The sequence below is a fragment of the Erigeron canadensis genome, chromosome 1 (assembly GCF_010389155.1).
Source record: "Erigeron canadensis isolate Cc75 chromosome 1, C_canadensis_v1, whole genome shotgun sequence".
Taxonomy (NCBI): domain Eukaryota; kingdom Viridiplantae; phylum Streptophyta; class Magnoliopsida; order Asterales; family Asteraceae; genus Erigeron; species Erigeron canadensis.
In genome coordinates this window covers 8937689-8950485 of record NC_057761.1, presented here as the reverse complement: position 1 = coordinate 8950485, position 12797 = coordinate 8937689, and the positions used below count along the sequence as shown (strand labels likewise).

Here is a 12797-nt window from a genome sequence, read left to right as displayed (position 1 = left end):
TTGCCAAGATCGTCTCAGTTACCTGACACTAAAACGATCTTGACCAAGATCGTCTCAGTGTTTGCTGTTTGTTGTGTTGGTGAGGTTGATCATTTGAAGTTGTTGTGATTGGGAATCACACACTTCCTGGGTAACTGATCATTATTGATTGGTTTTGCTCAAATTTAATTCCTTCCAATTCAAAACAAATCTTTGTCCAAAAATTCTCAAAAACACTTAGAAAAATTTCCAAGTCTTCTAAAACGATCTTATCAAGACCGTTTCATTCCCCTGATCAAAATTCCAAGACGATCTCCTTTTAGATCGTTTCATTTTCAAAGTTCTTTATACTTCAAATTTCTTTTTCAATTTCCTTTAATTCCTTTTCAATTTCCATTTCCAAATCACAAAATCATTCCTCAATTTCAGTTTCATTTCATACTTAGCCAAATTTCATCAAAGTTCATTCAAGACGATCTTCTCTAAATCGTCTTACTCTTCTTAATCCTAAAACGATCTTTTACAAGTCATTCTTAAATTCATTCAACTAGGACGATCTCTTCCAAGACGATCATATCCTAAAACGATCTTCTCAAGATCGTTTCAGCTTCTGAAAATTTCAACTTTCATTCTAATTCAAGTTCCAAATCAAATCTCTTTCAAATGACTTCTCGTGAAGCTTTGACATTAGGTTCTAACACAAGACCTCCAGTTCTCTACCGTGGTTCTTATGGACTATGGAGGAAAAGATTCATGGATTATGTGGAATGTCAACCAAATGGTCACCTTCTTAAAGATTCCATTCTTAATGGACTTGCAATTCATCGCCATCCCACCACTGGTGCAATACTCACTCTTGATCTTTTGAATGCTGAACAAAAAGATCGAACAACTGCAGATAACAGAGCTAGATCATGCTTATACAAAGCACTGCCAGATAAAATCTATGGTTCTGTTGATTCTTATGATACAACCAAGGAGATATGGGATGAGGTGGCAAGACAAATGGAAGGATCTGACCTAACTTCAACAATTAGATTAACAAATGTGTTGACTGAGTTTGACAACTTCAGCAAATTGCCAAATGAATCTCTAGAGGCTGTCTACTATAGATTCTGCAATGTCATAACTGAACTTAGGAAGAACAATGTCAAGAAATCAGAGATTGAGTTAAACATCAAATTCATCAAAGCTCTTGGTCCTGAGTGGGAAGATTGTGGAACTCAGATTAAGCAACATCAAAATCTGGCCAAGTTCTCCATCCATAATCTTCATGAATCCTTCAAACTCAATGAACATCAGGTACTAAACAAAGCTTCATCGAACAAAATGCCAGAAGTTGTATCTTCTGATCCTTTGGCATTAATTGTTGAAAAGAAGGTTTCTGAAGCTCTTAAAAGGAAAATGGTAGTTGTTTCTTCGTCTGATGAGGAGGGAGATGATATGTTGGCTCCAAGAGACGGTGTTTCTGACGAATTATATCAAGCTCTTGCCGCTGTTACCAAGCACTTCAAGAAAAAGTACTACAAAGCAAGGTCAACTAACAACAATCTCCGCACTTCTTCCACAAGTGCATTTCCCAAGAAGGAACACTATCATTCAAAGAATAATGGTCAAGGTGAATCAAGTGGATCCAAGCATGTGGAAAAGAAAGTTGAAGGTTATGACAAACAAGTTGTTGAGAAGGGGAAAGCTTCTGATAAAAAGTGCTACAATTGTGGTATTCCTGGTCATTTTGCAATTGATTGCAAGCAACCCCGCAAGAGAAACTATGAGTACTACAAGTAGAAGATGCTTTTAGCAAAGCAAGTGGAAGCTGGTCATGCACTACTGGCTGAAGATGACAAGTGGCTTTTGCTATCAGATGATGAAGATAAAGATCTCTCTGCAAATGTGTGCTTCATGGCGAGGTTGGCTAAGAACAAAGCATTTGAAGCTGAAAGCACTGATGAAGAGTACCCGGATGATGAGGTAAATCTACACTCTACTTTTTCTTTAGTTAAAGATAGAGAGTCGTTTGATTTAGCTTTATCTAACTTGACAACTCATATTACATCTTAAGCCAACAAAAATAAGAAGTTGAAAAATAGTATTTCATTTTCTAAAAGTAAATTTTCAAAACTCTTTGAAGAACATTCGAAATTACTTTTTGATTATGATACTATTAAACAAGATTTTCAAACCTACAAAGATCAAATGTTGGTTAAAGAGTGTGAGTTGAATGCATCTCCTGATTCTAAGTTATTGCATAAGTGTTATAAACTTGAAAAGACCATTCATGATCTTGAAATAGCCAATCAAGATCTTGAAATTCAAAAGACCAATGAGTGGCTTCGGGCCAATGCAAGACAAATGGATGTTGATATTCTTAACAAGAAACTTTTAGAATCCAATCCAAACCTAACAATATTGAACTTGAACGAAAGATTTCTAATTTAAATCATACTTGTTTTTTGAAAGGCGTTGAGATTGAAACTCTTCAAAACCAAATAGAGGAATTTAAAAAGAATATACTTTTCTATGAAGAGAAATTATATAAAGTCGAACAAAACCCTCTTTTGGATTTAACCGCCTATTTCAACAAGTCCAAGCTTGACAGACGGAACTTCTTCATGGGTTGGGATTTGAGAATATCTCTCCATTACAAAAAGCCAAAAAACAAATCGAACCCTTGTATGATGAAAGATTTCTTCGCCTTGCTATGGTACAACAATTTATTCGTCCACTGGATGATGATTTTGAGACTGATGAAGTTGAGAAATTACCACAAAATGATTTTTTAACTATGATGTTATAAATGCTTCAAATAACTCGAAAGAATCTTCAATTTTCAAATTGGAAGAAATAGTATCAAATTTTCAAAACCAAGAGTCAGTTGGTAATTCACCTAAACCTACTAAAATGTATGTTTCATCCACCATTTTGGAAAAACAAATAGAAGGTTTGCAACAAATGGTGAAATCTCAACAAAATGAAATTGAAAAACTTAAGTCTCAAAGTTTGAATTCGAAGGATAAATTAGTTGTTGTGGATACTAAGAAAGTTTATATGGATGCTTCTACTCAAACTGACCTAAGTGCTCTAGTAGACCATTCCACTCAGACTACTTGTGTTTCATCTACTATTTCCTCTACCCAAACCTTGATTGATTCTCTTGAGTGTTCATGTCAAAATGCTGCTACTGTTATAGCTGATGATTATGTGCAATCTGATTTATCTTATGATGAACTTGCGCATAGTTTAGTTTTGATATGGTACTACTTTAGGTTTTTCACTTATGAGTCTCCTGAAGAGTTAGTTGTTCACCCTAAGCTTAATGCTAGTATAGGTGTTGATACTTCTACTTTAATTTCTTGTGAAACCAAAGAAGTGTCAGTTCAAGTTGATTTCATTCCTGAGATTACCCATAGTGTGAAGTTGGAAAACAAGATTCTTGATTTCTCAAAAATCTCTCCGGTTTCACCATTCACCAAAAATGATTTTGATAAATTCATGGAAGGAGGATATGTTTTTGATTCTGAAACTGAGAAAAAGATTGAATCTACCAAAATCAAAGTTGAATCAAAAAAGGAATCTCCAAAATCATTTTCCAAAGCTCCAACTTCATATTATTCAAAGAAACAGGTTATTTCCAAACTCGTCAAGACTGAACCAAAGACTGTCACCAAACCAAGAATCAATAAGTTAAAAACAAAGTGTCCTACCCCAGAAAAGCATGTTAAAACCAAACAAGTTGAGACCATTCCCAAAATCAAATACAACAAAGTGAAATTTCTTGAAATCAATTCAAATGTTTCTTTGTCTAGCTCTCATTCTAGTTTAATTTCTAAAGTGTCTAGGTCTAGCTCAGTTTTGCTAACTAAGGATGCTACAAATGGTGCAACTAGATATAGGGATAGATATGGCTGGTTTTCTCATGATAAACCTAAGAAACAAGAAGTTTCAGCACCCTCAAAAGAGACTAAAAAGATAAAAGTTCTTCAAAATTCTCGTTCTAATTTTCTTAGTGTCAATCCCATAGGTGGAAAGAGCTTGATTAGTGAGTCTAAATGGGTAGCTAAGTCATTAGTACCTAAGATCACTAAAGTTAAGAAAAAGAAGAAAAGGCAAAGGAGAAAAACGGGTAGTAAAAAGAAGTTTGTTTCTGATGTTTCGAACAATTTATATTTTTTAAGTCATCTTTGAAAACAAATGTTAATGATGCCAATGCAATGCCTTGTGATGTTGTAAACAATGTTAATTCTCACTTTTATTTGTGTGGTTTGAATGGTGGTAGACATGTTACTTTTGATTCGTGTGTTAATATTCGTTTGTTTGATCCAAATGTGCTTGTTGATAATGTGCTTGTTAATAAGTATGTTGATTCGAAAGCATGTTTGTATACATCTCCTAAGTTATATAACATGTCTGTGCTAACTAACCACAAAGGACCCGTCTTCAAGTGGGTACCTAAAGTCGGTTAATTCTATTTGATTGCAGGAAATAATCATCTGTGTTTGGATACTCGACTCCGGATGTTCAAAACACATGACTGGCAATAAAGCATTGCTCAAGAACTTTATCGAACGATTCATGGGAACTGTTCGGTTTGGTAACAACAATTTCGCTCCTATCTTAGGCTATGGCGACATTGAACGCAATGGAATTGTCATTAAGAAAGTTCACTATGTTGAAGGATTAAGTCATAACTTGTTCAGTGTTGGACAATTCTGTGACAACAATCTTCAAGTTCTTTTTCGACAATCTCTCTGCAAGGTTCAAACTCTAGATGGAGATGACATTTTCTGTGGCAACCGCGATGATAACCTCTTTACCGTTAATCTTGATGATAACCAACCAACTGATAATATTTGTCTCATTTCAAAGGCTACTTCAAAGAATTCTTGGTTGTGGCATAGAAGACTTTCTCACCTAAATTTTCCTACCATCAATACTTTAGTCAATAAGCATCTTGTTGAAAGCTTGCCAGACTATAACTATGAAAGTGAGCATGTTTGTCCTTCTTGTGCCGTTGGGAAGATAAAACGAGCTTCTCATAAACCGAAGAAATCTCCAAATTCTTTAGCACCTCTTCATTTGCTTCACATGGATCTTTGTGGACCAATGAAAGTTCAAAGCCGAAATGGGAAGAGATACATTTTGGTTATTGTTGATGATTATTCAAGATATACTTGGGTCAAGTTTCTTGCCTCCAAAGATGAAACAACTCAAACTTTGATCGATTTTGTCACTTCTACTCAAGTAAATCTTCAACTTCCAGTCCGTTACATCCGTTCGGATAACGGAACTGAGTTCAAATATGCCGTGTTTGATGAATTTTGTAAATCTAAAGGCATTACTCACCAATTCTCTGCGGTCCGTACCCCTCAACAAAATGGTGTCGTTGAAAGGAAAAATCGAACGCTTGTGGAAGCTGCAAGAACCATGCTAGCTTATTCTAAGTTACCTTCCAATATGTGGGCTGAAGCTGTTGACACTGCTTGTCACACTCAGAATCGGTCCATTGTTAATCAGCGTTTTGAGAAGACTCCTTATGAGGTTGTTAACAAACGAAAACCCAACATCAACTATTTTCATATCTTTGGGTGTGTTTGTTATACTCTGAATGATCGGGATAATCTTGGAAAGTTCAAGAAGAAAGGTGATGAAGGTTACTTTGTTGGTTATTCCAAGACATCAATTGCCTATCGAATCTACAATCGCCGAACAAATACGATTCAAGAAACAATGAATGTTTGGTTTGATGAGATGTCGGGCATGATTTTCGAGCAAGAAAGTTTGCTACCAACAAATAATGGTCCAAGTGATTCAAGTACTTCATCAAGGACTTCTACTTTAGCATCCAAATTCAAGAAGTTTCCAGCTCCAACGAGTGATGAGTTAGACATTCTTTTTGAAGAATTCTACAATTCAAAACAGATTCATGATGAGGAACCTCAAGTCATCATTGAACCAATTCCGAACAATGATCCAGTTCCTGACAACCTTCTTGAATCATCATCAAGTTCTGCTGAGCAAGTTGCTACTTCTTCAAGTAGTAGTTCTTCATCCTCTTCTAATGATTCTTCTTCTCAATCCTCTCCAGTGATTGTTCAAGAACAACCTACCCAATTTACCAAGACTACCAATCCGATAAACACTCCAAATGTATATGTGCCTCTTGACTTCGATCATCTATCTTACGAGGAAGCTGTTCTACCAAGCTATGATTCCATCTCTCAGCAAAACTCTAGTTTTAATGATGATGATGTTGATGTCAATCAACAAGATCCTCTTCCTCATGATCACAAATGGTCACGTATGCGAAAAGATCATCCTGCTGATAACATTATTGGAGATCCACAAGCCGGAGTAACTACTCGTACTTCAGTGAATGAGTGTCTTGTTGCACTTTCTCTTAGCAACATTGAACCCAAAACTGTTTCTGAAGCTCTTCGAGATCCAGAATGGGTCAAAGCTATGAAAGACGAACTCGCTCAGTTTGAGAGACTGAAAGTATGGAGATTAGTTCCTAACCCAAGGAAAAATGAACCTATTGGTACAAAGTGGATTTTCAAGAACAAGAAGGATGAGAATGGAGTGGTAGTAAGGAACAAAGCAAGATTAGTTGCAAAGGGTTATTGCCAACAACCTGGTGTTGATTTCGACAAAACTTTTGCTCCAGTTGCAAGAATGGAAGCCATTCGGATCTTCTTAGCTTATGTTGCATTCAGAAACTTCACTGTGTTTCAAATGGATGTGAAGACAGCTTTTTTGAATGGTGATCTCAAAGAAGAAGTTTACGTTGAACAACCAGAAGGTTTTGTTGATCCCAAAAGACCAAATCATGTCTACAGTTTAGACAAGGCTCTTTACGGTCTTAAGCAAGCACCCCGAGCATGGTATGATTCCTTATCTACTTTCTTGATTAGAGGTGGCTTTACCAAAGGCACAATTAGAGGTCGAAACTTCTCATCTCTAATGGTTAATCATTTTGAAATGAGCATGATTGGGGAAATGAACTACTTTTTGGGTCTTCAAATCAAACAACTACCAAATGGTATTTTCATATCACAAGGTAAGTATATTCATGACATGTTGAAAAAGTTTGATATGACTACTTGTTCTTCAATTTCAACTCCAATGGCTGCTCGTACAAGTATTAATGCTGATAAAAATGGGAAACCATATGACCAAAAGAGATATAGAAGTATGATTGGTTCATTGTTGTATCTTACAGCATCTCGCCCAGATATAATGTTTGCAACATGTATGTGTGCTAGGTATCAAGCTGCTCCAACTGATTTACATTTTCAAGTTGTGAAACGGATATTTCGTTATCTGAAGGGTACACCCAATTTAGGTCTCTGGTATCCAAGGGATACTGGATTCAATTAAACTACCTATTCAGATGCAGATCATGCAGGTTGTAAGCTTGATCGCAAGAGCACTTCCGGTACTTTACAATTTTTGGGTGATAAAATTGTGAGTTGGTCTTCCAAGAAACAAAATTGTGTGTCACTATCCACAGCTGAAGCGGAATATGTGGCTGCGGCTAGTTGTTCTGCTCAAGTGTTATAGATGAAGACTCAACTTACTGATTATGGTCTAAAATATGATCATATTCCCATCTATTGTGACTCTCAAAGTGCCATTGCTATTGCAATCAACTCAGTAAACCACTCTCGATCAAAGCATATTGATGTGAGATATCATTTTCTCAAAGATCATATTGAGAAAGGTGATATCGAGCTCTACTTTGTGGGAACTGACTAACAGCTTGTAGATTTGTTCACTAAACCACTGGATGAGAAAAGGTTTAACTTTCTGATCTCTAAGCTTGGCATGTTAAATCTTAAACCTTAACTTATTTTGTTCTTGATACATTCTTGAAAAACAAAATACAAAATTTGAAAAGACAAATCAAATACAAAAATATAAAATTTTGAAAAATAACAAAAAGATTTTCTTATTTTTTTTCTTTTTCAAAATGGCTTGCATATATTCTGTATGCAACCCGTTCTTCATTGAGCTATTTATTTCAAAATGGCTTTTGCATACTTTGTGCATAATCCGTTCTTATTTGAAATTATTTATATTTCAAAGTTGGTATAAAATATGTTATTATACATATAGATTGATATAAGATAACGCGGAATTGAACGCCTTTGTGTACTTCCAAGTAGTCTTATATGAATATGTATGTATAATAGCAATTTTTCATTTGTTTAAAATTGCAAACAATTCTCTTCAAGAGTCTTGATTTTGTTGCAAACAACTTCAAATTTTTCAAATGAATTTCATGTTTCAAAAAACTCTCAATTGTTGATATGAGAAGCAAAGGATTGAACGCCTTTGTGTACTCCCGAGTTGTCTCATCTTGAACAATTGATTGAGTTAAATTTGTGCTGAAATGTTTTATTTGCATCCAAGTTGTTGATGTAAGATGCAAAGGATTGAACGCCTTTGTGTACTCCTGAGTAGTCTTACTATGAACATTGTTGTTGACGCAAAAAATTTGTGTTCCTTAAAATCTTGTTCACTTTTAGACTCTTTTTGACTTCACAAAAACCAATTTACGCTCTACCTTTCTATGAAAACTTTTAAGATCTACCTTTGAATAGATTAAGGGGGAGTTTGTGATTTCAAAAATTTCAAAACTTCAAATGTGTTTTCAAATCATTAGCTTACACACATTTGATGATTTTCAAATGATTTTCGTCAATTGAAGTTCGGTGTTTAATTTGCACTTGAGCGATTCGTTCACTCCATGAACTTCATCATCACCGATAAGTTCTAACCCTGGAGTATTCAATTCTCACTTTAGATTGTAAGGGTATTTTGAGTGATGATGGTTTTTTGCAAATAGGATGGAGGGAGTAAAGTTGAAAAGTGAGAGGTTATGGTGATATGTTGTGAGAAAAGGGTTAAAAAGAAATGATACCCTTCCCTAAAACTCTCAAATCGCCAGGTAAAACACATTTATATCGGATGTCATTTGTTGATATCTTGATTAAGACTTCATAGACCCAATGAAGCGATGCACATCTTTACCTAACCACTCAAGTGTTTCTTAACAAATACTTATTTTATTTCTCACGGAGATTTTCACATTTCTATTGACTCTTCATTTGGAAGATGTTGATATTGAATAAGGGCGACATTCTGCTCCGGTCCCCGACTTCATTTGATCACTTTGTGTCTAGAGCGATCTTGATTGATCATTGATTTGATCTTTATTTTTTCTTAAGACACATTCGAGTCATATCTTTGTGATATTATTGCATATCTATGTGATATAGCCGGAACATTTGTAATGATATTTAATTGATATTCCACAGTGATCAAATGGAAATCCTACCAATGCTAACATATTTTCCAACATTGAACGTAGGTCTCATAATCACATTTATGTGATTATTGAGTGAACGAGAAGTCTATCAGTGACCTCGGATGTTTCCTAACAAGTCTTTAAGGATAATAGATTGTGGTTATTGAACGCCTTAGGTGACACTGACCATGATTTCTATTCTTTGAAGCAATCTCGTAGTTGAAAAGCTACAAGACCGAACGATGTTAGAAAATTGCTTTGTGCATAATTCAATGATACATAGGAAATCCGAAAAATGTCATACATTTCTTTCGGTCATTTCATTAATCCTTTTGATTTTTGAACATGTTAACGGATCATCCTTATCCGGTCTTTCATTTCTTATTTCACAAACACAAAAACCACCATGCAAGAGGTTTCTTTTCGCATTTTATCAATCAATGTTTGCATAATGACATTGGTTTCCAACTTTGTCATTATGAGGGGGAGAAAAAGATTATGATTGATTGAAAAAGAAGTGAATTTTGCCGCCGAAACATGTTCTCTTGAAAGTTTTTTTTAAGGATGAGATCGAAAATAAGGATATTGTTCAAAGATGCTCCAAAATGCTTACACTCATGAATTGAGGGGGAGCATGATTAATTCAAATTTTTGTTCAAAAGTTTACACTCCAAAGTGTTTAGGTCAAAATGACAAAGATAAAAGCTACAAAAGTTGAAAAGATTGATTGGAAGATTCAAGACAAAGAAGTAAAATTTCGAAAGAGTCTTCATCAACACATTTCATTCAAGATCTTCAAAGTCATAAATAATACTTGATCAAGAAGATTCAAGGCATATATCAAGAGGAAGAGTTTATGTTTTTGATACTTCATTCCAAGGAAACAAATTTTCATTCAAGAATCTAAGATTGAAGAACCAAAGCCAAATTTATACCTTCCGCACTTCAAAAGACAACTCTGATTCACGGTTCAACAATTTTCAAATATTCTAGACTCATTCATTTTATTCTTTGTTCAAACAGAACATTGAGAATTCATCATGTTTTAACTACAAGAAGTCCAAGACCAAGATTGATTCAAGTTCACCAGAGACAATGAGAAAGCTTTGAAGACTTGTTTCATCACACCAATTGTCTTCACCATCGGGCTCATCAACTTAATTCCTACAAGACAAAATAACACGTACTTCATTCATTACAATATATCACTAAGGGGGAGAATGTTAGAAATCCAAAAATAGTGATAAATTGTAATTTAAGTTAGTGGACGTTGTTGTTGTTAAGACATGGTGAAATGATTTCTAAGGATGAGGGACTAGGAGTGTCATTAGCTTAATTGTAGATTTAGACTATAAATACCCTCAACTCCTTAGAAATCATAAGCCTTTTATCCATTTTTACACATACAACATATACAGATCGTCTCTTTCTCTCTTGAACCAAGAACACACACACTTGAACCGCCATTGTTGAGATCGAATCAATAGCAGAAATCGTGTTATTACAAAAATAGCTATCATACAACGTTGGAAAGTCCCCGGGGCATTACAAAGACCGAATGGCATCCTCCTATAGGCATAAGTGCCAAAGGGGCAAGTAAAAGTGGTCTTCTCTTGGTCTTTCGGGTCAATTGGTATTTGAAAATACCCAGAAAACCCATCCAAAAAACAAAAATACTCATTCCTGGCGAGCCGTTCGAGCATTTGATCGATAAAGGGCAATGGGAAGTGATCCTTGTGGGTCGCATCATTTAGCTTCCGATAGTCAATACATACCCTCCAACCTGTGACAGTTCTTGTGGGAATCAATTCATTTTTATCATTTAAGACAACAGTCATCCCACCCTTTTTCGGTACACAATGTACCGGACTCACCCATGAAGTATCCGAGATGGGGAATATGATTCCCGCATCCAATAACTTAATGACTTCTTTTTTACAACATCTTTCATGTTCGGATTCAATTTCGTTGTCTTTGCACAACAGGTTTGACATTATCAACAAAGTTTATTGTGTGCTTACAGAATTCTGGACTTATGCCCGGAATATCGGAAACTTTCCATGGAAAGGCCCTTTTATGGGCCTTCAAGACAGTAATAAGCCTAGATTTTTCATCCTCCATTAAGGAAGATGAAATGACAACAGGGAGAAAAGAAGTACCTTCTAAGTATGCATACTCCAAATGATTCGGAAGTGGTTTGAGCTCCAAATCGGTAGGAGCGCACTCAACCGAAGTGAGCACCCTTTTGCTTCTATCAACCTCGATCTCTTGAAAAGATTCATCTTCCGGGGGAGTTTCATCAACACTTAATGCCATGATTTCTTGCATCATCTCATCTACCATCTCCCGTTCTTCTTCATTACAAGCTAACAAAGCTTGCCCATCCCCCATATCCTCTTTTTCCAAAGCATCCTCTTCTTCAACAACATCTAGCCTGAAACAAGATTCATCACAAGAATAAGGATGTTTAAGAGCCCTATCAACGTTAAACAAAACTCGGTCATCACCGACACCTAGAGAAATCTCCTTGGCCTTAACCCGGATGATAGCATCCGCGATCATAAGAAATGGGCGGCCTAGGATGAGAGGTACATTTACGTCCAACTCCATTTCTAATATAACAAAATCTACCAAGAAAATCATATGACCCACCTTAATCTGCAAATTTTTCGCTATCCCCATTGGATATTGGAATGATCTATCCGCCAGCCTAATGCTCATGCGGGTCGGGGTCAATTCACCTAGGGACAATTTCTTATAGACCAAATAAGGCATTAAATTAATGTTTGCTCCAAGATCGGCCAGTGCCTTATACAATTTAATTCCAAAAGAACAAGAAATTAGAAAACTCCATGTATCTTCCAACTTAGGGGGTATCTCGTTCTTTATTATGGCAGAGACCTCGGCACACATTACCTCCGTTTTGCCTTCTTCAAGCTTTTTCCTATCTGAGATGAGATCCTTGAGAAACTTTGCATAGTTGGGCATACCTGCAAGAAGATCAACTAACGGGACAATAATATTAACATTTTGAATTAAATCAACAAACTTCTTAGAGTTTTCTTGATCTTCCCCTTCTTCAACCGTTGAGGAAACAACACCTTCGGTTGGTAGGGCTTCACCGGAGGTGTCTCAACAGTAGGTTTCTCGACATTGGTAGACGGAATAGCCGGATTCTTCACGGCCGGGCTCGGCTCCGTCTCGATCTCTTCATCAACAGTTCCTTCATCTGCAACCTGCACAAGAGGAGTTACAACCTTAGGTAAAGAATTTGCAGAGTCATAAGTTTTACCTGCTCTTGTTGTGATTGCGTTCACTTGTTCATTCCTAGCATTCGGATGGTTGTATTTGGTTCCAGATCCTTGGCTGTTTTGCTGAGGCTTAGGATTCTGCTGATTATTGCTCGGTAAGGTACCAGGTTGCCTGTTTGCAGTTCCTAACCTTTAACGTTTCGCCTCAATATCCTGAAATGTTGCTTGAGTACTCTTCGAGCTCTGCTCAAGCTTAT

The 12797-nt window shown here is 36.1% G+C and overlaps 1 protein-coding gene across 1 annotated transcript; it reads right to left on the bottom strand.

Moving 5' to 3' along the window:
• Positions 1–11248: 11248 nt before the first annotated feature.
• On the bottom strand, positions 11249–12277 carry LOC122606220. Its single transcript, XM_043779215.1, has one exon. It carries the CDS (start codon positions 12275–12277, stop codon positions 11249–11251), a length of 1029 nt encoding a protein of 342 aa, XP_043635150.1.
• Between the last annotated feature and the right edge of the window lie 520 nt (positions 12278–12797).